This window comes from Oncorhynchus gorbuscha, linkage group LG15 (genome assembly GCF_021184085.1).
Source record: "Oncorhynchus gorbuscha isolate QuinsamMale2020 ecotype Even-year linkage group LG15, OgorEven_v1.0, whole genome shotgun sequence".
Taxonomy (NCBI): Eukaryota; Metazoa; Chordata; class Actinopteri; order Salmoniformes; family Salmonidae; genus Oncorhynchus; species Oncorhynchus gorbuscha.
Window position 1 is genome coordinate 48,325,918 of NC_060187.1, and position 26,176 is coordinate 48,352,093.

Consider the following 26,176-nt stretch of genomic DNA (forward strand, 5'->3'; position numbering starts at 1 on the left):
GCCTGGTCTCTGCTCCACTCCGTTAGTTGAGTTCATCAATCTTACTTCACCGTGGAGTTTAGTCGGCTAGTGTTATTGGATATTCGGTTTTCTCTTGTCAAAAGCAATTAAACCAAGCATGCCATGAACATTGTATATTCTGAATCAGGAGGATGGAGAATGATTTTTAAAATCGCATAAAATAAAAAATTCACGTCGTTTCGATCCCCAGATTCAGAACGTACCATTTTCATGGTCATGTCATGCTTGGTTCAATAGCTATTGATGAGAGGGGAACCAACTATCCAAAACAAAATTAATTTGACCTTTGTGCCAGTATATAAACCATATACCTACTGGCTCTCTTAACCTCTTCAGTCTACCCTCTACTTTTTAGAACATTCTGTTAAAAATCGCGCAACATTTCAGCGCCCTGCTATTCATGCCAGGAATATAGTATATGCATATGATTAGTATGTGTGGATAGAAAACTCAGACGTTTATAAAACTGGTTAAATCACGGCTGTGACTTTTACAGAACGTGCGTTTCATTGAAAAGTGCAGGAAAATCTGATATATATATCCATATATATAAATATATAAATATATCCATCCGCCGCTTCAACCCATTGTTATGGGCGAAAGACATTAAATATGGCTGAGGTTGCAGTACCTACAGCTTCCACATGATGTCAACAGTCTTGTCATTTGCCTAGGATTTGTTTCTTGGTCAATCGAACAAGAGACAGCCCATTTCTTCCGGTCTCCGACCGGATATTTTGGTTGAGAAATACACGGACAGTATTTCAAGACGGACCCCTATAGAAAACATTTCGTATCGTGATTAATTTGATCGCTTATTAACGTTTACTAATACCTAAAGTTGCATTACAAAAGTATTTAGAAGTGTTTTGTGAAAGTTTATCGTCGACTTTTTGAATTTAAAAAAATGACGTTACGTTATGAAACGCTATTTTTTTTCCGTTTATCACAGTCTTCATAGATCGATATCTAGGCTATATATGGACCGATTTAATCGAAAAAAAAGACCCAATAGTGATTATGGGACATCTAGGAGTGCCAACAAAGAAGATGGTCAAAGGTAATGAATGTTTTATATTTTATTTGTGCGGTTTGTGTAGCGCCGACTATGCTAATTATTTTGTTTACGTCCCCTGCGGGTCTTTTGGGGTGTTACATGCTATCAGATAATAGCTTCTCATGCTTTCGCCGAAAAGCATTTTAAAATCTGACTTGTTACCTGGATTCACAACGAGTGTAGCTTTAATTCAATACCCTGCATGTGTATTTTAATGAACGTTTGAGTTTTAACTAATACTATTAGCATTTAGCGTAGTGCATTTGCATTTCCAGAGCTCTAGATGGGACGCCTGCGTGCCAGGTAGGAGCAAGTGGTTAAGTCAGGTAAACAATACTTTCCTGTAGATATTTTGAGCTGCTGAAGATCAAACTGCACAGACAGAACAGGTGGAATAAGTTTGAATAAAATCTGATATTTTTAAACGTTCTGGCTTGTAAGGTACAATTTTGCAGCCATTTGTTTTATATAGAAATTCTGTATTACAGCCTGAATTAATCAAGACTAGATGTGTGGGTGCTAGCCGCTTCTAGCTAGATAGCGTCTGAATTTCAATGGCTACCCATTAGCTGTTAGGTAGTATGACTAGCTAGTTAACATAGAACTAAATTAGCTTAACTTACTAAGATAGCTAGGAAGCTATTGCAAAATTGTTTGTTTACGCCAGCTATGGAGATATTACTTGCAGATTTTAATATTCACTTGTATAGCTAGCTACGCCAATAGGCAGGTAGCCTAGCGGTTAAGAGCTGATTTGAAATCCCGAGCAGGCAAGGTGTAAAAATCTGCCATTGAGCATGGCAGTTCTGCCCAACAACTGCTTCCCGGACACCGACGACATGTATGTTGATTAAGGTAGCCCCCCACACCTCTCTGATATAGAGGTAAATGCAGAAGACATATTTTGGTTGAATGCATTTAAAAAAAATCCCCTTTCCCTAACCAGCCGAGAAAGCAAATGGCACACTTTCTTGAAGCATACATAAAATTGCCTGGTTGAGATATTTAAATAGCTAGCTACTTCTAAATCATTTCCCCAATAATGTTTTATTATTAATTTGTATGTAGCTAGCTAACAAGTCAAAGTAAACTGGCTAAGTAGCTTGCTAACATAAGTACAGCCACTACAATGTGTATTCTGAGTGGAAAATTAACTTTTTGGTCTAACAGTCACTCAATTTTTTACCAGACATAATTAAACCAAAACTCACACAAACGTATGAGCCTGCTTCTAATGTTTGTAAAACAAGACATGTATTTATATTAAGTAATGGGATGTATAGCTTAATTTCATGATTGACCTGCGCCTCTATAAAGTTTTATCAATGTATTTAATGTTTTTATGTTACCCATTTTTCTCCCCAATTTTGTGATCTACAATTGGTAGTCGGTCTTGTTCCATCGCTGCAACTGCCCTACGGACTCGGGAGAAGCGAAGGTCGAGAGCCATGCTTTCCTCTGAAACACGATCCGCACTGCTTCTTGATGCACTGCTCGTATAACCCGGAGCCAGCCACACTAATGTCGGAGGAAACACTGTCGACTGAAGTCAGCTTGCACAAGCTTGTCCCGCCACAAGGAGTCGCTAGAATGCTATGGGACAAGGAATCCCTAGCATTCTTCTCGCCCTTGACAACAAGGTTGATGAAATCCGAGCAAGGGTAGCATTCCAGAGGGACATCAGAGACTGTAACGTTCTTTGCTTCACGGAAACATGGCTCACTGGAGATACGCTATCGGAGGCGGTGCAGCCAGCAGGTTTCTCCACGCATCGCGCCGACAGAAACAAACATCTTTCTGGTAAGAAGAGGGGCGGGGGCGTATGCCTTATGGCTAACGAGACATGGTGTGATGAAAAACATACAGGAACTCAAATCCTTCTGTTCACCTGATTTAGAATTCCTCACAATCAAATGTCGACCACATTATCTACCAAGAGAATTCTCTTAGATTATAATCACAGCCGTATATACCCCCCCCCAAGCAGACACATCGATGGCTCTGAACGAACTTTATTTGACTCTTTGCAAACTGGAATCCATTTATCCGGAGGCTGCATTCATTGTAGCTGGGGATTTTAACAAGGCTAATCTGAAAACAAGACTCCCTAAATTTTATCAGCATATCGATTGCGCAACCAGGGGTGGAAAAACCTTGGATCATTGTTACTCTAACTTCCGCGACGCATATAAGGCCCTGCCCCGCCCTCCTTTCGGAAAAGCTGACCACAACTCCATTTTGTTGATCCCTGCCTACAGACAGAAACTAAAACAAGAGGCTCCCACGCTGAGGTCTGTCCAACGCTGGTCCGACCAAGCTGACTCCACACTCCAAGACTGCTTCCATCACGTGGACTGGGACATGTTTCGTATTGCGTCAGATAACAATATTGACGAATACGCTGATTCGGTGTTTCGAGTTCATTGGAAAGTGCGTTGAAGATGTCGTTCCCATAGCAACGATTAAAACATTCCCTAACCAGAAATCGTGGATTGATGGCAGCATTCGCGTGAAATTGAAAGCACGAACCACTGCTTTTAATCAGGGCAAGATGACTGGTAACATGACCGAATACAAACAGTGCAGCTATTCCCTCCGCAAGGCTATCAAACAAGCTATGCGTCAGTACAGAGACAAAGTAGAATCTCAATTTCAACGGCTCAGACACGAGGCATGTGGCAGGGTCGACAGTCAATCATGGACTACAAGAAGAAAACCAGCCCAGTCACGGACCATGATGTCTTGCTCCCAGGCAGACTAAATAACTTATTTGCCCGCTTTGAGGACAATGCAGTGCCACTGACACGGCCTGCAACGAAAACATGCGGACTCTCCTTCACTGCAGCCGAGGTGAGTAAGACATTTAAACGTGTTAACCCTCGCAAGGCTGCAGGCCCAGACGGCAGCCCCAGCCGCGCCCTCAGAGCATGCGCAGACCAGCTGGCCGGTGTGTTTACGGACATATTCAATCAATCCCTATACCAGTCTGCTGTTTCCACATGTTTCAAGAGGGCCACCATTGTTCCTGTTCCCAAGAAAGCTAAGGTAACTGAGCTAAATGACTACTGCCCCGTAGCACACACTCCCGTCATCATGAGGTGCTTTGAGAGACTAGTCAAGGACCATATCACCTCCACCCTACCTGACACCCTAGGCCCCAACCACACTGCACACTGCCCTAACCCATCTGGACAAGAGGAATACCTATGTGAGAATGCTGTTCATTGACTACAGCTCGGCATTCAACACCATAGTACCCTCCAAGCTCGTCATCAAGCTCGAGACCCTGGGTCTCGACCCCGCCCTGTGCAACTGGGTGCTGGACTTCCTGACGGGCCACCCCAGGTGGTGAGGGTAGGCAACAACCTCTCCACCCCGCTGATCCTCAACACTGGGGCCCCACAAGGGTGCGTTCTGAGCCCTCTCCTGTACTCCCTGTTCACCCACGACTGCGTGGCCACGCACACATCGATGGAACAGTAGTGGAGAGGGTAGCAAGTTTTAAGTTCCTCGGCATACACATCACAGACAAACTGAATTGGTCCACTCACACAGACAGCATCGTGAAGGCGATGCAGCGCCTCTTCAACCTCAGGAGGCTGAAGAAATTTGGCTTGTCACCAAAAGCACTCACAAACTTCTACAGATGCACAATCGAGAGCATCCTGGCGGGCTGTATCACCGCAACTGCTCCGCCCACAACCGTAAGGCTCTCCAGAGGGTAGTGAGGTCTGCACAACGCATCACCGGGGGCAAACTACCTGCCCTCCAGGACACCTACACCACCCCATGTTACAGGAATGCCATAAAGATCATCAAGGACAACAACCACCCGAGCCACTGCCTGTTCACCCCGCTATCATCCAGAAGGTGAGGTCAGTACAGGTGCATCAAAGCTGGGACCGAGACACTGAAAAACAGCTTCTATCTCAAGGCCATCAGACTGTTAAACAGCCACCACTAACATTGAGTGGCTGCTGCCAACACACTGACTCAACTCCAGCCACTTTAATAATGGGAATTGATGGGAAATGATGTAAAATATATCACTAGCAACTTTAAACAATGCTACCTTATATAATGTTACATACCCTACATTATTCATCTCATATGCATATGTATATACTGTACTCTACATCATCTACTGCATCCTTATGTAATACATGTATCACTAGCCACTTTAAACTATGCCACTTTGTTTACATACTCATCTCATGTGTATATACTGTACTCGATACCATCTACTGTATCTTGCCTATGCTGCTCTGTACCATCACTCATTCATATATCTTTATGTACATATTCTTTATCCCCTTACACTGTGTATAAGACAGTAGTTTTGGAATTGTTAGTTAGATAACTTGTTGTTTATTACTGCATTGTCGGAACTAGAAGCACAAGCATTTCGCTACACTCGCATTAACATCTGCTAACCATGTGTATGTGACAAATAAAATTTGATTTAGCTTTGGTCAACAGGGTTAAGTAGCTGGCTAGCTATTTATTGTCATGCGCTGGAGTTCATTTTCAATAGGCGAACAAAAAGTGGCAACCTAGCTAATACTTACTCACAAGGATTCCTAAATCATTGCTCAGAATAATGAAAATTACTGCAGTTTCTACTGGTCATTGTTTTCAGGCTGGTTGTATTGGTGCTAGCTTGGTACCCCAGAAGTTGAGGTCGAATAAATTATGCTTTATTGTGAGCACATCGTTCGTGGCTGGTGTTAGCTTGTTTGCAGACTTTTTTTTGTACAGCTTTGACAGTGCTACTGTATCTTTTTTGACACGCAAAGACCCAAACGTTCCATAATATGTATGTCGTGAAGGTAATAACAGTGATGCTATTACTGTGTAACTCCGGTGGGGCAATATGGGATAAATAGCGCACTTGGTAGTGTTAACCGGTGTTAGACCAGTCGGCGAAATCCAACATTACCCACGACAGAGAACGTTTCATTGTCAAGGGCAATGAATTCCATTATCTTGGCTTTAATGGATTTCGCCATTGAGTTGTCTCGCTGAAATTTTGTGACTCTTTCAAATGACTGCTTGATCCACACAGCAGACATTGTGGGCTAGTTTGGGAATGCTGTGTTGCACGTATAGAGTAAAATTTTACGTGGCGTCATTGTCACTGTCAGTTTTGACATCGGTTTTGCTCCTCGGCGTTAAACTAGACATCAACCGATACCGATTTTGGCATTTTTAGCTGATGTCGGCCGATTCCGATATGTTCACTGATTTTATATCCTGCATCCCTACATTTTATAGTTCAGGGCTCTACCCTGTCCATCTAAGTAGAAATGTAGAAGCATACAAATCATTCTAGGAGAACAATTGAAGTATTTGAGTGGTCAAATTATAAGAAATGACAAAGTTCATAAGTTTTTTTGGAGGGATCCCTTCACAATGATTAGGTGAGCCAAATGTTCAGCTGTCGCTTTAAGAGATGTGCTGTTACCATGGTAATTTGGGAACACACTTTATGTGATGGAAAATATTCTGACTGTGAACTCAAACTAACATTGAAAAACAACCTAGTTTGACTACCCCTCCCACTGTTTGCCGAATTCTTTGCTTTTGTTTTCCTTAAGACATCGGTGGGCGGCGACACCTGGGCATTGGTGTGTCCCATGTGAACAAAACCTAACTGGCCAAGAAACACGAGGATAAAGTTACACTTTAATAGAAAAAGTCCCCAAATTCTCTGACCACCTGCCAACATGGCTGATGAAATGGACATTTTTACGCGCCAATGATAGTCTGTTACCTGCATTTAGCGGGTGTTAAATTTCCAATCCTGTGTGTGCCCCCCCCCCTAGCGCCACCAGCTGACCAGAGGAAACTAGCCCCATCCCAGCTGAACACTAAGCTCGCTAGCTAATGTAAAATAAAACAAATGGGCTGTCAAATATAACTTCTGCTGGGTGTGCACTACACGACTTTCAATCTTAACATCGCTGAGCCTCATATTAAACGGCTTTCTTTCCTAAACCATGGGGCACAGACTGGTCCCACCACAAGATTCTTAATTTGGTTGTGAAGATTCTTGATACTATGCTGTTTCGCTAAAACAATGTCATTGTTAGCGTAGCTAGAACGAGATGTGGCTCAAAAGCAAGCCTCGTGAATGTCTGACTGAACATTTATACTTGCCAGAGTTGCACCATCTAACCAACATTTTGAATTGATTGCTTGTGAACTTCAGCGCTGTAAAGATTTTGATACTTTAGTTAAAGGCAAGCGCATAGGCTATTAGTACTAGCAGGGCATAAAATTAACACCTGCCAAATGCAGGTAGATTTATTTATCGGCGTGCAAGAAAGTATATTTCACCTGCCACGTTGGCGGGTGGTCAATTTGCAGGGCTCTACAGTGCAAGTATTACATTTGTGAATATAAAGTAAAATATGAGCATGTGCGAGTTAGTGTACTAAAAATGCTGCAGTAGCTGGCTTTATAGTATATCTGCTGTTTTTGTTACATAGTGGCTAATGGCATAAAAATACAAATCCTACAACCCAACGGGCGCGTTAACTTTGCCTGGCAGGGGAGCAGTGAAGAACGGATAATTTTTTGGGGGCGTTTGCGCACAGGCATAAAATGTGTATTTTACTACCTTATATTTTATCTACCTGCCACAGTGGCTGGTGGACCAAACCGTTTATTTAAGGCCCTGAGTTTGTCATCGCTCGTGCTCAAGTCTACACATTCTGGGTGTTGCGAAACGTCATTTCACTGGCTTCTTCTCTGGCGAGCTCTCAGCACCAATAGTAATAGTGCCTACAAAAAGATGCCAACTCCACCAGGGCCCGTTGGTCAATTCTTATGGGGAACTTAATGTTTTTATTGTTGATCAGGTCTGTGGTAAACACTGGCTTAGATCTTAACTTTAGTACTATGAGATCATCAGCCAGTGTCACTTGTGAATTTTGAAGCATTTGTAAGCAAAACATGCACAAAGGCTTCATAAAGGTCATGTTAACTGACTAATATCTCATAGAACAAAACCTATAAGATGTAAGCATGTGTTAACCTCAGACCTTATTTTCAGCATTTATCCCAAAACCCCATTTCCTCATTCATTTACCCCATAGGAATGGCTGAACGAACCAGAGATTGCTGTGCCCCGAGTAGGGGCCCAAAATCATGTAGTGTACGCTGTACTTAGCTTATGTTGTAGTTTCGAGTCAGTAGTTATGTTTAGGCAGGGCAAGTCCGTTTTGGTGATTTCAGTTATCAGAAAAATGTGTCACAGTATGTTTAAAAAATATATTTTTTTACCAGATTGAAGTACAGTACCATTTGGAAATGTTAACGTTCAATTTATAGTCCTAAAACATAAGTTAAATGTTGCTGCCGCTGCTTCCCGTTGACAAGACATTTAGATAAATAGCCCAATGTCAAAACAGTTTAATGTGTCAAAATCAATGTACAAATTTGATATATTAAAAACATAAAATGTACTATCTACACATACAGTACATGTTTTAAAAAACATTTTTTGTGACTTTTAAGGAAGTAGGTTAAGAACAAATTCTTATTTACAATGACGGCCTCCCCCAGCCAAAGCCTAACCCGGGCGACGTTGGGCGAATAGTGCGCCGCGTGGTCAATCTGACGTGTGCATTGGCCTTGCAGAATTTATGGTCATACAGCCTCTGCAGAAGTCAGGGCATCCATAGGACTTGTTTTGCACAGCAGCGCTGTTGTCAAGGAAGTGAGTTTGTGTTTATTCCTGACCTCCCGCCCCCACCCATCGTCAACCAATCATGTCAATGCGGAGATATACGGAGCCCCCCGCATTAAGAAATCTGAGAGGCGCACGGAGATGAGGTACGCAGCTCAATTTGGCCTCTGCATGCCTCCGGAGGCTCCACAATTGTCACACCCTCCATACAAAGCCATTTTTGGATCAAGCATAAATTGGCAGTTAATGTGTTGAAACAGTGTGCTTAAAACATTGTCAGGAAGTGAAGCCACATTGTTTGTTTGATACAAGGATGGGGTTGCAGTAGCTGCATTTAAAAGGGGTAGGAGTGGCTTAGTAATCCAGTTTTCCACACTTACAATCAGTATGGCATGTTTGTTGAATGTTGATTTGTCATTGGGAATTGAAATTACTTGGAAGTCTTTCTTTACTGACATTGATTATTGATCCACTTGATCAATGGTATTAATCAATAGTTGGCACAGTACTCAAAGGAAAGAAGTGGAGAAACATTGAACGACACTGCTTTTTCAATTCGAGTGTATTAGATGCCATGCTGCTGTTAACCCACAGTTTGGCTCCTTTCTGCACAGGGCAGCTGCAATGTGGATTCAAGTGCGCACCATGGATGGCAAGGAGACTCATCGGATTGACTCACTGTCCAAGCTCACCAAGGTGGATGAACTGCGCCTCAAGATCTCGGAGCTCTTCAAGGTTGAGCCAGAAAGACAGAGGCTCTTTTACCGGGGCAAGCAGGTGTGGCAGATGACTACTTTTCTGTTTCAATTCAGTTACAACAGAGTTGCTGGGGTCCTTACTGATCATGTCTGAATGTGTATGTTCTTTGTCTGATCCCAGATGGAGGACAGCCACACCATCTTTGATTACAACGTGGGGCTGAATGATATAGTGCAGCTCCTTGTTAGACAGGCTACGCCACCTGCCGCTGTCCTCAAGAGCAAGGACAAAGAGGCCGAGCTCTCTGACTCTGACTCTGGCTGTGGCTCGGCACAGAGCGAGTCGGACAAGAGCTCGACCCACTCTGAGGCAGAGGTGCAAGCAGCCGGATCCTCTGCCCAAACAGACACACCAGACCTGGTCGACCCGGGATTTGGCTTTTACAAGGTAAACATGGAGCATCTCTACAAGGATGAATATTTGCTGTATTGGTATCATTTGATGGAGTGAAAGGATGCTTTTAACTCTATTACATGTAAAATGGTAAATCAGCTTCAATATTGTGGAACCTTCTTGAATTGGCGTTGCATCTATTGTGAAAAGTCTTAATTTTAAATTGCAATACAGATGTTTAATCCGTGACAGTAGCATTGCATGGGTCACTTTACAATATCCATTTTTTTTTTCAGATTAATGAGTTTGTTGACGCCAGAGACTTGAACATGGGCGCCTGGTTTGAGGCCCAGATTGTGAACATTACAAAGACCACAAAGACACCTGGAGAGGAAGAGGGCTCTGCCTCTAAACTCAGCGAAGAGGAAGTTATTCACTACCATGTCAAATATGAAGAGTGAGAACTTCATGTATTCCGTATTTTAAAGATCTGTTTGGAGACATTATGCCTCATTGGTGACATTTGCCAGTTACCCATAATGAACATGTATAGAAAAACGATTGAATATGTCCGTGTGGAAGGTGTTGCTGTCTATCGATGAGCTGGACCAATGGGGGCATTGCTTTTTGGCGCCAGGGTGTCAATATCACAGGGTACCACTTGGTTTCCATATCCGCGGCAGAGTGCTTTATTTGTTCCATTTCCTCCTCCTACTCTTGACTTTTTATGTATTGCTTTTTTGAGTGCAGTCCCACTCCATCGGACTTTCTGATGAAAGTATATGCAATTCCATAACACTGCAATTGGCAAATAGAACATTTGTGCTTGATAATTTGCACATTGCTCTGCCACATTGCAAGCAAAACAAGTGGAAGAACTGGAGGAACATTAAAATTAACAATGACTCACATTGCTTGTGTTTCCAGCAGTCAAGGCCCTCAGAATTCAAACACCTTATTTGACCCGCTTCTGTTCTCTCCCGATATGTCAATCATCTTACAAAAGCACCATTATGTAGGAAGCACCTGCTGTGTGTCTGAACTGAATACTGACACTGCCTATGTCTGTGTGGTCTCTCTAGCTACCCAGAGAACGGAGTGGTGCCTCTGCAGTCCAAGGATGTACGCCCACGCGCCCGCACAGTCTACCAGTGGCACCAGCTGGAGGTGGGCATGGTGGTCATGGTAAACTTCAACCCGGACGAACCCAAAGAGCGCGGCTACTGGTACGACGCCCAGATCCAGAAGAAGAGGGAGACACGCACTGTGCATGAGATCTACGCCAAAATACTGCTGGGGTAATATAATTGGCTCTGTTAGTCTCCGCTGTAAACCCCTTCCCCTTAAAGGGTCATACCATGATGGTAATGGCATTAAAGGAGTTCAGTGATTCATCTGATTGTCTGGTGTGTTCTAATGATTTGTTGAAATTCATAGATTACTTGTTATACAGTATTGATACATCTACACCGTATGGTTTGTACTTTAGTATTATGTTAATGTCAAAGTTTTGCCATGTTATATAATTGTTTTGCATATTAAGACCATGAAGGGTATACCTAGAGTTCATGTTTATTTCAGGGTTGCTGGTGACTCCCTAAACGACTGTCGCATCATGTTCTTGACTGAGATCTACAAAATCGAGGAGCCTGGAGCCTTGGATGGATCCGGAGTGGGATCTGATAGCCCATTGAAAAGTAAGTTGGAGCTGTTTGCAGGGCTTTAAATAAAATGTAATTGGTAGCAGTTTAAAGTTAGGAGCACAACAATTTAGGAGTACCAGATTTAAAAATAAGAATTGGTTGAGATACAGCCTATATTTGGGCCTAAATGAATTCAAGCTACTTTTGAAGCCCTAGAAAGGAATTATAAAAGCTAAAATGTTGCTACGAATACCTTTCATTGAGATATACAAAGTACTTTGTGGAATATTAGGTTCCTACAATGTGTAAAAAGCAGTATTTCCTATTAAGATGCATTAAATTGTTCCCGGTCTCTAAATGTCAAGTTTGAGTGAAGACCTCTTTCTATGATCGTTGATCTCCTGAAAAGAAGCAATATCTGAATACCAAATCACCCCCTTTCCCTTCCCCCTCGGCCCTCCATTTGTGCGTTCGATCGCACCTCCGCCATATGCACAAGTGTCCCAAAGCTGAAGGTCTAGGGGCTAATTACTCTCCAATAGCCACTGATTTCGAGGCTTGACACACAAAACACATTTGAAATGTAATGTTGTAACTGTTGCTGAGGCTTACACCTTGTAAAACGGCGGAATTATGTTAATTGTATGTGAATAATTGACTTTCGCCCAATACACCGGTACAATGATGCGCAATAGTTTCTATTTCATCACATACAGTCCATCTCTAGTCTGTTCCCCGTGTAGTCAGTGAGTGCATTTATCGGACTGATTTTAATGAGGGATGAGAGTGCATGTAAAGCACATGCAAAATTGTGAACATTTCTCTGCAAGTAGGCTGTAGTTTAACAGTGGTGTCAGATGTTAGAAAAGGACAAGACGCTATTGTTACCATAGAAACTCTGGGATTAATGTAGACAAGGTTCATGATGCATAAGATGCATGCTAGTTGCCATGGCTGCACACCAACCTCTTAGTCCTAGTGGTCTACAAAGTATGTAACAGTTTTGTATGCTTAATTGCATACATCTAGTACACTGGTGCAGTTTTTACAGTCTGGGTTACAGGACCCGTTTTAAAGATGAATAAAAAGGCTGACGTTCTCTTTGATCCTGCTCTCTCCAGGGTCAAACGGACCCGAGTGCAAACACTGCAAAGATGACCCCAAGAAGAACTGCCGCTGGTGCAACTGCCATGTATGTGGCGTGAAGCAGGACCCGGACAAGCAGCTGCTGTGTGACGAGTGTGACATGGCATTCCACATCTACTGCCTCAACCCCCGACTGACCAGCCTCCCCGATGACGACGACTGGTCAGTATAGACCCATTTCCTTGCCGCGTCTTGAAAAGTTGCGTGCAGGTTCCAGGCTTCAGAAAAAGCAGTGGATACGATCAGATGCAATTTCAAAATTGTCCACTGTTGATACAGTCCCAAATGTTTGCATGTCAGCAAATCTAGTTTTCAAGATAGAACTAGTAGTAGAACTTTCAAAATGTTAATTCTCATAGCCAGCGTGATGTGTATTTCTGCCTGCTTGAACAGCAATGGCTCAAATGCAAATGAAAACGTGAAATGACCCTGGGAATCAACAGAACATTTGAGAGAATCACAAAAATGATATAACATTCAAAATGCAGCATACAGACCTTTCATAATACATAAGGTGTCACAGTATCTTTAAACTTGATTGCTGACGTGCAAAACATTTTTAGGACCGTATCAACAGTGGACTAATGAAACCAAAACCTGAAGAATTTGAGTGGAATCTTTAAGTTTGTCAAGCTCCCAACCTTAGCATAAGTGATCCTGCTACAGAGCTTTTTGGTACCGATCTTGACGTCTGTTTGTAAACACAAATTGGTCTATACTACAGTACAGTCTGGGCTGGTATTCTGTCCGTCTGGCCGTTGCCAGCTTCTAGTGCTGCTCATGTGATAGTCATAGTCATACCAATGCGTCAGATGGTCCTTAAACTGCCTCTAATTGGAGTTTGAGGTGAGAAAGTGATGGTTTCTTAAAGCTGCTTTGATTTGGCTATTTTGAGTCGAGCTTTATCAGCTTTCTATCGTGAGCACAAGTCATTGGTGTACTGTCCAAATGACTTTTTGTCAGAACACCCGCAGAAGCTTGTGTAGCTCTCCCTGGTCTCCATAGCTGTGCTACAGTGAAGTGTGTTCTGTTTCCACTGCATTGGTGGAGCTGTATTCAGTGGACCGGCACAACTCTTTCCTTTGCCACTATTAAGTCCACATGTGTGATGCAGTGGTTTTGAAATTGCATCACACATTTTGGCTGTTCTGTTATTGCCTGCTTGTTCTGATCTGTATTTATTTCAATACCTCTAGGTATTGTCCCGAGTGCCGCAACGATGCTAGTGAGGTGGTGCTAGCAGGAGAGAAACTTAAGGACAGCAAGAAGAAATCCAAGATGGCGTCCGCCAGCTCAACCAGCCAGAGGGACTGGGGAAAGGTAAGGGCATTTAGAAATGGTGCTGTGGGCGTACCTCTTAGTGGGAAAAAGTACATTGTCTGAATAACTGTACTTGCATTATAAATAGTAGGCATTTGGAGTATGTGAATAAATAACGTTTTATAGTATGTGAAATTTTCAAAAATGTACGTTTTAAATGCCAAGTGGTCATACATATTCCGGCTTTTCATCTAGTCAAATTCGTTACACACTCTTGAGGAAGAGAATCCTTGTTTGAGACCCACGTGTCTGACAACAGGTGAGGGGATGCTCTGTATTAAACTGAAAGAATTGCGGGAATCAACGCAATTGAGCATTAATGATGCATTCTCAGTAGGATGAGCTTAGTATGCTGATATTTGTTGCGTACTCCATTTGTTTTTACTAAACAGTGTTCTAAATAATTTTGTACAATTAGTATACAATTTAAGTAGGCAAGCTAGATTTCAGACACGGCCACTGTCACACTTCTAAACATGGCATAGATTTGTTGTTAGTTGAGTACATTCTTGTGTTTTTACACTACCTCTTCTCCTATCAGGGCATGGCTTGTGTTGGCCGCAGCAAGCAGTGCACTATTGTCCCTTCCAACCACTACGGCCCTGTCCCTGGCGTCCCGGTCGGAAGTATTTGGAAGTTCAGGGTCCAGGTGAGTTGCCGCCTTTTTGCAGTAGGCTGAAAAGGAAAGCGATAACGGCAGTATTTTTTGGGATAATGTACCCCAAAATAATGAACATAATTTGACCAAAATAATTTTTCAATGACTAGGTCCTAGTAGGTTGTCCGCTGACATTTTCACTCCTCTGTTTTTGTTTTGGCAGGTGAGTGAGTCTGGTTGCCACAGGCCACATGTTGCTGGGATCCACGGGAGGAGTAACGATGGAGCTTATTCCTTAGTGCTGGCTGGGGGCTATGAAGACGACCAGGTATTTAGACTATCTTCCATATTGCACATCACAGAAGGCTGCCGAGGAGAGGACAGCTCATAATAATGGCGTGAATGGTATTAAACACATGGAAACATGTTTGTTCGACACCATTCAATTTATTCCATTCCAGCCATTGCTAGGAACCAGTCTTCTCAAATTAAGGTGCCACCTGTGGTGCACATGTACATCTATTACAAGCCCCCCCTCCCCATGCCCAACATTGTAGCTGCAGGGATGGAACACCGTAAGCATGAAAGGTCACTGCACTAATGCTGGTTTTTAATTGGTCCCAGGATGACGGCAACGAGTTCACCTACACCGGCTCTGGAGGGCGAGATCTGTCTGGCAACAAGAGGACAGCCGAACAGTCGTGTGATCAGAAGCTCACCAATATGAACAGGTTGGTAAGCAAAACGAATCAGATCTCTTTGCACAGAGAACACCCACGGATGCTTGTGTAGCTCTCCCTGGTCTCCATATCTGTGCTACAGTGAAGTGTGGTCTGTTACCTCTGCATTGGGGGAGCAATCTTCTCTCCTACATGTATTCAGCGGACCAGGACAACTCTTTCCCAAGCCACTAACCTTGTGTATGGGTGATGCAGTAGTTTTGTATGAGGGGGATATTGGGGATATTCTGATGGCCGGGCTTATTGGCTTTGCATGTCTATGCCTCTTTTGAGCACTGGTTTGTGACTGTTTTTAACAGTTCTAACAATTCACCTTTTTTATTTATTTGCTAGAATGCAATGATTCAAATAGGACACGTCTTATGTTTAAACTGTGAGTGTTTATTTGATTATTCACTGCAGTCCACAATTTGATTCATTCAAATGAGACTCAATCTTAATTTGCCTGTGACCCAGGGCTCTGGCTCTGAACTGCAACGCATCGGTGAACGAGAAGGATGGGGCCACGGCAAAAGACTGGAAGGCAGGCAAGCCGGTCAGGGTGGTGCGCAGTTCCAAGGGCCGCAAACACAGCAAGTTCAGCCCGGAAGATGGCAACAGATACGATGGAATCTACAAGGTGGGAATTTTTTTTATTTTTATGTTTCATGTGAAATTAAGTTCCATTAGGCTTGGGCAGTATACTGGGGTATTTGGCCGTCACCTAATTATTTGAAGTTAATATTTTATATTCCTGCTAGTGTTTTTCTTTTTTCTTCTTCAGAACAGCATAACTTTATTCATTTGCACAATTTCTCATTCACTTTCACTTGTAAATGTCCACACTCACTGACAATTACATTTGGTAGCTACTAGCTTTGCTTTTATAACTGAGCTGGCTTTGCCTGTCTTTGAAATTAATTTGTTAGTTTTTGCTCGTTAGCATTTAGCTAACAGCGGCTGTGATTTCACTATTCGTTGGTAACTTTGTTAGCATTCAGGTAAGTCCCAATGGGCTTTTTTAGCGCCCCCTTGTGTGCTATGCTGGTAATACCGTGAATTCCTGAGATGAGAAAATAACTAAATAAAAAATATATATATATTTTTTTACATTTATTTAACTAGGCAAGTCAGTTAACCTCTAACTCCCCATCCCGGGTCCGGGAGCGTAATCATCAACTGACACTAATTAGCATAACGCAACGGACATAAATATTCCTATTCATGAAAATCACAAGTGAAATATATTGAGACACATCTAAGCCTTTTGTTAATCACCCTGTCATCTCAGATTTTCAAAATATGCTTTACAGCCAAAGCTAGACAAGCATTTGTGTAGGTTTATTGATAGCCTAGCATAGCATTTTGTCCAGCTAGGAGCAGGAAACCTTGTCACAAATCAGAAAAGCAATCAAATTAAATTGTTTACCTTTGAGCTTCAGATGTTTTCACTCACGAGACTCCCAATTAGATAGCCAATGTTCCTTTTTTCCCAAAATATTTTTTTGTAGGCGAGTTCTTCACGTTTGGCTGAGAAATCGCACGGCAATTGCAGTCACACAAACGCTGAAAAATATTCAAAATTAGCTCCATAATATCGACAGAAACATGGCAAACGTTGTTTAAAATCAATCCTCAAGGTGTTTTTCAAATATCTATTCGATAATATATCCACCGGCACAATTGGTTTTTCAGTGGGACCGATTGGAATAATGCCTACCTCTGTATTTTACGCGAGAGCCATCAGGTGACCACTTGCGCAATATAGCAGCTTACGGGTGGGTATTCTTCAATATAAATGCGTAAAACTACGTCACAATGGGGAATACGGAGAAAAAGTAATATGGTTGATGGCTCATTCACTGCTCAATAGGGATTACATTTACATTTAAGTCATTTAGCAGACGCTCTTATCCAGAGCGACTTACAAATTGGTGCATTCACCTTATGACATCCAGTGGAACAGCCACTTTACAATAGTGCATCTAAATCTTTTAAGGGGGGGGGGGGGTGAGAAGGATTACTTTATCCTATCCTAGGTATTCCTTAAAGAGGTGGGGTTTCAGGTGTCTCCGGAAGGTGGTGATTGACTCCGCTGTCCTGGCGTCGTGGGGGAGTTTGTTCCACCATTGGGGGGGCCAGAGCAGCGAACAGTTTTGACTGGGCTGAGCGGGAACTGTACTTCCTCAGTGGTAGGGAGGCGAGCAGGCCAGAGGTAGATGAACGCAGTGCCCTTGTTTGGGTGTAGTGCCTGATCAGACTCATAGACAATATTTTAACAGTTTTGGCAACTTTAGTGTTTCCTATCCTAAGCTGTCAATTATATTCATATTCTAGCATCTTGTCCGGACAAAATATCCCGTTTACTTTTCCAAAAATACTGACCCCTAGTCACAAAGTTAAGAACAAATTCTTATCTTCAATGATGGCCTAGGAACAGTGGGTTAACTGCCTGTCCAGGGGCTGAACGACAGATTTGTACCAGATTTGTGTCAGCTCGGGGGTTTGAACTTGCAACCTTCCGGTTACTAGTCTAACGCTCTAACCACTAGGCTACCCTGCAGCCCCACAACAGGTGTGGGTAGACCTTACAGTGAAATGCTTACTTACAAGCCTTTAACCAACAATGCAGTTAAGAAAAATACCCCCCCAAAATAAGAAATTAAAGTAAGAAATAATTCAAAAGCAGCGATAAAATAACAATAGTATGGTTATATACAGGAGGTTCCGGTACAGAGTCAATGTGCGAGAGCACCGGTTAGTTGAGGTAATATGTACATGTAGGTAGAGTTATTAAAGTGACTGCATAGATAATAAGAGTAACAGAAGCGTAAAAGGGGTGGGCAATGCAAATAGTCTGGGTAACCATTTGATTTGAACACTTGAACCTAGACTTAGTGCTCCGGTACTGCTTGCCGTGCGAAAGCAGAGAGAACCGTCTATAACTAGGGTAGCTGGAGTCTTTGACAATTTTTAAGGCCTTACTCTGACACTGCCTGGTATAGAGGTCCTGGATGGCAGGAAGCTTGGCACTATGGTGTTTGTTTTGTCCAGGTGGGAAAGGGCAATGTGGAGTGCAATAGAGATTGCATCATCTGTGGATCTGTTTGGGTGGTATGCAAATTGGAGTGGTTCTATGGTTTCTGGAATGATGGTGCTGATGTGAGCCATGACCAGCCTTTCAAAGCATGTCATTGCTACAGACGTGAGTGCTGCTGGTTGGTAGTAATTTAGGCAGGTTACCATAGTGTTCTTGGGCACAGGGACTGTGTTGGTCTGCTTGAAACATGTTGGTATTACAGACTCAAGACGGGGAGAGGTTGAAAATGTCAGTGAAGAGACATGCCATGTTGTCAACGGATGTTCGGAGTACATGTCCTGGTAATCAGTTGACCTGTTTAAAGGTCATAGATAAACTCTCTTGGTAAATTGTGTGGTCTACAGCTTATCACGAGATACTCTACCTCAGGCGAGCAAAACCTTGAGACTTCCTTAGATATCGTGCACAAACTTTTGTTTACAAATATGCATTAACGCCACCCTTTTTCTTACCAGAAGCTGCTGTTCTATCCTGATTTTTATTTTTTTATTTAAAAAATTTAATAAAATGAATCTTTGTCGGTTGTCATCATGTCTTGTCTCTATATCGGACCTATCGGCTGCCTTCGATACTGTGAACCATCAGATCCTCCTCTCCACCCTCTCCGAGTTGGGCATCTCCGGCGCGGCCCACGCTTGGATTGCGTCCTACCTGACAGGTCGCTCCTACCAGGTGGCGTGGCGAGAATCTGTCTCCTCACCACGCGCTCTCACCACTGGTGTCCCCCAGGGCTCTGTTCTAGGCCCTCTCCTATTCTCGCTATACACCAAGTCACTTGGCTCTGTCATAACCTCACATGGTCTCTCCTATCATTGCTATGCAGACGACACACAATTAATCTTCTCCTTTCCCCCTTCTGATGACCAGGTGGCGAATCGCATCTCTGCATGTCTGGCAGACATATCAGTGTGGATGACGGATCACCACCTCAAGCTGAACTTCGGCAAGACGGAGCTGCTCTTCCTCCCGGGGAAGGACTGCCCGTTCCATGATCTCGCCATCACGGTTGACAACTCCATTGTGTCCTCCCAGAGCGCTAAGAACCTTGGCGTGATCCTGGACAACAAACTGTTGTTCTCAACTAACATCAAGGCGGTGGCCCGTTCCTGTAGGTTCATGCTCTACAACATCCGCAGAGTACGACCCTGCCTCACACAGGAAGCGGCGCAGGTCCTAATCCAGGCACTTGTCATCTCCCGTCTGGATTACTGCAACTCGCTGTTGGCTGGGCTCCCTGCCTGTGCCATTAAACCCCTACAACTCATCCAGAACGCCGCAGCCCGTCTAGTGTTCAACCTTCCCAAGTTCTCTCACGTCACCCCGCTCCTCCGCTCTCTCCACTGGCTTCCAGTTGAAGCTCGCATCCGCTACAAGACCATGGTGCTTGCCTACGGAGCTGTGAGGGGAAGGGTACCTCAGTACCTCCAGGCTCTGATCAGGCCCTACACCCAAATAAGGGCACTGCGTTCATCCACCTCTGGCCTGCTCGCCTCCCTACCACTGAGGAAGTACAGTTCCCGCTCAGCTCAGTCAAAACTGTTCGCTGCTCTGGCTCCCCAATGGTGGAACAAACTCCCTCACGACGCCAGGACAGCGGAGTCAATCACCACCTTCCGGAGACACCTGAAACCCCACCTCTTTAAGGAATACCTAGGATAGGATAAAGTAATCCTTCTCACCCCCCCCCCCCTTAAAATATTTAGATGCACTATTGTAAAGTGGTTGTTCCACTGGATGTCATAAGGTGAATGCACCAATTTGTAAGTCGCTCTGGATAAGAGCGTCTGCTAAATGACTTAAATGTAAATGTATATTAGTCACATATTAATACCAAGTGTAAATGGCATCTCCGTTCCATGCTGACTAATCAAAATGCCTGTCTCTTTTCCAGGTGGTGAAATACTGGCCAGAGAAGGGCAAGTCTGGCTTCCTCGTCTGGAGGTATCTGCTTAAACGAAATGACGAAGAGCCAGCGCCATGGACTCGGGACGGCAAGGAACGCATCAAGAAACTGGGACTCACCATGCAGGTAAAGCTAAATGGATTGTCTATTATGTAGCTTTTTCGGTGACCTGACACAATTTACATAGAAATGTGAGTTACAGATCTCATTGACAGCAAGTCTTAATTTTAAAAAATTTAAGTTTTTGTACACCAGCTGAAAAATATTATATATATTTCTTTAAGAGACATAACAATACTTAGGTGCCGATATGTTTTGTGATTTGGTGTTCAAAACATTTAATAGGTACACACCTCTTAGTACCAGGTCGGACCCCCCCTTTGCCACCAGAACAGCCTGAATTCTTCAGGGCATTTTACAAGGTGTTGGAAATGTTCCACAGGGATATTGGTCCATGCTGATGCTGTAGCATCGCACAGTTGCTGCAGATTGAACGGCGGTACAGGCATGCTGTGAACATCTCATCCCAAAGATACTCTATTGGGTTGAGGTCTGGGGACTGCGCATGCCACTCAAGTACTCAAGTAAACTGAACTCGCGGTCATGTTCCAGGCAACTTTTTTCAGCTCCTCGATTGTCCAGTGTTGGTGATCGTGTGCCCACTGGAACCGCTTTTTAGTTTTTATCTGATAGGAGTAGAACCCGTTGTGGTCTTCTGCTGCAATAGCCCATCCGTGACAAGGATCAGGTTGCGTGTTCCAAGATGCCGTTTTGCAATGCGCCGTTGTACAGTGCCGTAATTTGTTGGTTTGTGGCCCGCCTGATAACTTGCACAACTTTTGCCGTTCTTTCGACCGCTCTCATCAACGAGCTGTTTTTGCTCACAGGACTGCTGCTGACTGGAGTTTTTTTTGTTCGTCGCACCATTCATCGGTAAACCTTAGCTACTGTCATGCGTGAAAAGCCCAGCAGGGTGGCCATTTCTGAGTTGCTGGATCCGGCGCACCTGGCACAGACGATTATATCACGCTCAAGGTCTCTTAGGTCACTCGTTTTGTCCACTCTTGCGTTTTAATCGAACAGTAACTGAATGCCTCTGCATGCTTTGTAGCAAGACACGGTCATGCGACTGTCTGTAGGAGTGATCAATTGAACAGGGTGGTGTATCAAAAAATATATACACTCACCGGACGTCTGCTGCAGAGAAATACTTTTGACCAGTCGAGGTAGTAAAAGTACTGAACATGTTCGCTAACTATTTAAAAAGATGGTGAACAAGCTACAGGATGAGAACTTTGATGCAGGTATAGCCAACGCTACCTAGCTAGTTATTTCTTTGCGAATTGGTACTTGGAGTAAAATATCAATATTGTCATAACTATAATTTTATAGAATTGAAATATTTGTTCTCATATTGTTTATTCCAACAACACAACGGTTTAGATTGTACCATGATTCACATACATTTCTTGTTTTGTGACTAACTAAAATTAGGTGAATATGAGTTTTTTTGCAACCAAGTATTAACTGTAGCTCAGGTTATTATGCAGTTTAAGCTCTTGTTTTGAGGAATATGTTTGGTTTCAGTATCCAGAAGGCTATCTGGAAGCCCAGGCTGCAAAGGAGAAGGAGAAGGAGAACAAGGAGAAGGAGAACGAGAACGAGGAGGTAACTGAAACGCCCACCAAAGGGAAGAGGAAAAGAAAGTCTCAGTCTAATGGTGAGTGACTTCTTTAAAGTAGCTCTAGAATTATCTTTAACCACACAAGACACTGGTAGAGTTCAGATTTCCGACTGAGAATACAGCTGCAAATGTTTTAATATAATAATTTAACATGTCTTCTGACACACTGGTGGCCTTTTTGTTGCAGAAGCTGAAGAGAAGTCATCGCCAGCTAAGGGCACTCCCAAGAAGATGAAGTTGGAGGCTTACAAACTGACCAAAGAACAGAAGGACTGGATCAAGGACGACGAGCCCAACAGGAAGGTGTGGGACGAAGCCATGGAGTCTCTGGCCCTTGGCCCGGTAAGAAAAGCCTTTCCAGATTTCACATTATTGGAATTTATGCCAATGCAAAGCCAATTGGTCTTTGTGACCATCTGAACTAGGGTTATCACGATACATGTGCCACTGTACTACTAGACCAGATTTTCCTTAACAAAGCAATATAAGCTCTTATGTAAAATATTGTGTGCTATAGCTTGTGAAATAAACACGTGACTGGGTGATAACAAGGCAGTTTTTTTCCATCATTAGGACTGTTCAAGTAATTAAGTCTGCTTTATTTTCTTTTCTTCCTAGTATTGCGATACGGATATCCGTAGAACCCTAATCTGAACCTTGTAATGCTGGTTCTTTCGATTATCTTCATCAATACACCAATATAAGCTTAGGTGGTGTATTAAAGCATGCAGGTAGAGCGACATGGATCACCCTGTAAAATGTCCAATATGTCACTTTTTTTTAGGGCGACGTGACTAAATTTGCATGGAAATGATTGTCTTGGATCTGTCGTTCTCATTGAAATGAAGTCTAAGAAGCAGTAGATCTGTTCTATATGCGCTATTTCTATGCTGTCTTTCTGTTTTGTACACAAGCTGAAAATACAATAACTGGTTATGGAAAATATATTTCACAGCAGTTTAGATATGGTGAACAATGATTCTCTACACCAGGGGTCTCTGACCTTGTTTTTTATTTATTTTTTAATAATGGTTCATTATCCATATTTGGCCTGACAGGCCCCATAATTTTCTTGTTTTTATTTTTGGTGGTTTGGGATAAACATTTTACTCAATGACAATTATTCGTAGAGGATCAACAAATGGATGTTCTGAGTCCATGTCAAATGCGTAAATTACATCAAAAGACAATTTGAGGTCTGGAAAAACAAATACATTTGGCTTTGTGTAAATCCCCTTTAATTGCGAATCTAGAAAGAGAGGAATGTGTTGGTTTTGACGTTTCTGTTGGGCCAACTGCTGCGTCACGTCATAGCAGAGTTTGTAAAACCAAAGGCCGCCCAGTTGATACAAATAATCATAATATAGTTCTCAAGTAAGCCTACTCTGCAGTTAACATTTAATTAAGGCGCTCAAGTGGCGCAGAGGTCTAAGGCACTGCATCTCAGTGCTAGAGGCGTCACTACAGACACCTTGGTTCCAGTCCCGGCTGTATCACAACTGGGCGTGATTGGGAGTCCCATAGATCGGCACACAATTGGCCCAGCGTCGTCCGGGTTTAGCCGGTGTAGGCAGTCATTATAAATACATTTGTTCTTAACTGACTTGCCATATTGAAATAAAGGTTAAATCAAAAAATATAAACGTTTTTGGGGAAAGTTTGTCTGCCCACAAGACGGTTATCATTAGCATTGCTAACTGGCTACATAAGGAGTGGTAAACAAACGTGCACACCAAACAGACATGCAGATGCTTTTTTTAAGCCAATAGTGGCTAACCAGGGGTGGGATAATGTAAATGTGGATATGTTTGGAAAGTAGCCGGGAGCTTTGTGTATATGACAGTTTGTGATGGAATAAAATGGGGGAGAAAAATAAGGTGGATCTACCTGTTGGAGACCCCTGCTCTCTACATTATACTTGCTTGTTTTGTCACAAACTGAAATTAGGCTAACTATTAGAAGTTTAGCAACCAGGAGGAAATGGCATGCATAAAAATACTTTTGTTTTTCAGCTTCTTAATGTCTCAATCTCCTCACTTACTATGGTTTGGGTACTAGGTACTTAACAGTTATTTTTGCATTTCCAGAAATTCCTGAGCAAAGTCGAGGAGGTTTTCTTGTGTATATGCTGCCAAGAAGTGGTATTTCAACCTATCACCACTGAGTGTCAACACAATGTCTGCAGGGTAAGTTGATCTTTGCTAGCCTTTCACTGAGATTTTTCCTTTCCTTCCATTAAGAGCAATAACAATTTAGCAAGAGGTATTGCAAGGTGCATTTTTTCATCTATTTTAGGAATGCCTTCAGCGGTCTTTCAAGGCAGAGGTGTACTCTTGCCCAGCATGCAGGCACGATCTGGGCAAAAACAACCCAATGAGTGTCAACAAACCCCTCCAAGCCATTCTCTACCAGTTCTTCCCAGGATACAGCAGTGGACGGTGATAACTCGTTCCAGCTGCTTGACCAGCATGTGGACTACATGAACTATGAGGGCAGTTAAGCAGTACAGGCAACAAAAAATGTTTTTTCTTAATATAATTAGCAAATGTAAAACGCTGTCTGTTTGGTCGCTGAAATGCCACCCCATCTTCTCCAGTCCTATTTGTAATGAACTGTAGCTATGAAACTGCCTTGATCAAATGTATCTAATGTTCTTCTGTAACAATGCATTTTAACTTGACTTGCCAAAATCAATACACAAGTTTAATTCCTTCAAGCACATGCAGTTTTAAGATGTATACGATATGGATACTTCGCAGAACATTTTGTAATAGATTTTAATCAATTGCATACATTTGTATTTAGAAAACACTCCCTTTATAGAATGTATATTTTATATTCTAAGTTTTATGTCCAATAGTACTGTTCCTAGCTCATGTATTTCCATAAGCGAAGCACAACTGATAAATCCGTTGCAACCCTGTTTTGAGAAAATGTCCTCCATATCCCGGGCTTGAGTTAATGTCCTGATCTTAGATTGTGCCTGCCATCGCTCAATGGCTTGTTTTACATGTAGCATCACGTGTTGCTGCATCCTTAACAACTTGTGCTTGCGTACATGACTGTGGGCTATAATAGAAGGAATGATGGGTTTGGATTTGATATCGAACCCTAAAGTTATTCTATTTTCTATAGAAATGATTTAGTTGTGGTGGATGTGATCATTTTATGTGTTGAATTAATTAACATTCCAGCAATGTGCGTACTTTAAAATGTATGTTTACTCTTTCAAAAAACTTTTCATTTATTTTGCCATGTTATCTGATGGAGTTGCTGAACATTTGATTTCAATTTGAGCAGAGCAAAAATACTCCACAGAAACGTATACCTTTCACTAATCTATGAAATGGCAGATTTTTCTATTTTGTAGTAATTATTTCCTAGTTGTAAAATGTATTTAACCTTAACCCTTTAACTGCGGTCTAAGCACACGTTTTCCATCTGAACAAACCCAAAGATGTAAAACCTGTAACCATTGTAGGGTTGAGCACAATTCGCTGTTTAGGTGTGCCACAACCTTTTGATTCATGGCAGGGCTGTGGAAAACATCTAGCTCTGTTGTACTTGACCGTAGAGGTTCAACAAAAAAATATTTAAGATCCAGAAATTTAATTTAGCTCAATTTCATATTTCTGCTTGTGTTTTATTGCAAAATGAATGCCAGTAGCTGCAGATGTTAGTAATATCCAAATATTTACAACATTTGCATACTGGAAATGTATATTTTCAAATTGTATATTTTTTAGCACATGTTTTAGTTGTTTGTAGTTTTAGAAGTAACATGCTTGCACATGGTTTTCCAAGTGCAGCATTTTCCAATAAATCTTCAAACTTTTTTAATAAAATAAAAATGGCAAAATTGAAATGTTACTGAGATATAAAGAATATAAATGGTGCCTTTTGATAAATATTATGATTACTGTCGGGTTTTGTGTGTTTTTTTACAATAAATGCATAGAACTAAGTATGTCCTTTTGAAAGTGCTTATTCGTTATGCTGCCACATCTTACAATACATTTTTGGCAAGCGGTGCCTGGCTGAAATCCATAGGTTCTCTGCCATTTATGAAAATATGTACACGTCTTGTAAAGGATGCTGCACTTTTCCTAATAACATTGCTCTATTTCGATCAAGTGTCAATTTCTTCAGAGAAACACCAGTCAGAGGACTTTTGATGTAAACCTTTATGTAATTCTGTTT

At 42.4% G+C, this 26,176-nt stretch overlaps 1 protein-coding gene and 1 non-coding gene across 3 annotated transcripts in view; both read left to right on the forward strand.

The window, feature by feature from the left end:
• The window catches only part of LOC123997425 (E3 ubiquitin-protein ligase UHRF1), a 47,169-nt gene extending 21,229 nt beyond the window's left edge, over window positions 1–25,940 (forward strand). For both annotated transcript variants that reach the window (XM_046301634.1, XM_046301633.1), the window contains exons 2-17: window positions 9,386–9,548; window positions 9,651–9,917; window positions 10,160–10,320; window positions 10,946–11,161; window positions 11,445–11,560; window positions 12,628–12,814; window positions 13,849–13,972; window positions 14,514–14,621; window positions 14,794–14,898; window positions 15,195–15,301; window positions 15,767–15,929; window positions 20,281–20,418; window positions 21,880–22,012; window positions 22,164–22,318; window positions 24,064–24,162; window positions 24,272–25,940. In XM_046301634.1, coding sequence (XP_046157590.1) covers window positions 9,396–9,548; window positions 9,651–9,917; window positions 10,160–10,320; window positions 10,946–11,161; window positions 11,445–11,560; window positions 12,628–12,814; window positions 13,849–13,972; window positions 14,514–14,621; window positions 14,794–14,898; window positions 15,195–15,301; window positions 15,767–15,929; window positions 20,281–20,418; window positions 21,880–22,012; window positions 22,164–22,318; window positions 24,064–24,162; window positions 24,272–24,418 — 2,379 coding nt within the window. In that variant the 5' untranslated portion in view covers window positions 9,386–9,395 and the 3' untranslated portion in view covers window positions 24,419–25,940. The remainder of the gene's footprint in view (window positions 1–9,385; window positions 9,549–9,650; window positions 9,918–10,159; window positions 10,321–10,945; window positions 11,162–11,444; window positions 11,561–12,627; window positions 12,815–13,848; window positions 13,973–14,513; window positions 14,622–14,793; window positions 14,899–15,194; window positions 15,302–15,766; window positions 15,930–20,280; window positions 20,419–21,879; window positions 22,013–22,163; window positions 22,319–24,063; window positions 24,163–24,271) is intronic.
• On the forward strand, window positions 15,330–15,467 carry LOC123998376. The gene has a single exon (XR_006832273.1). It is a non-coding gene; the product is annotated as a small nucleolar RNA SNORA22 (small nucleolar RNA).
• Window positions 25,941–26,176: the final 236 nt, after the last annotated feature.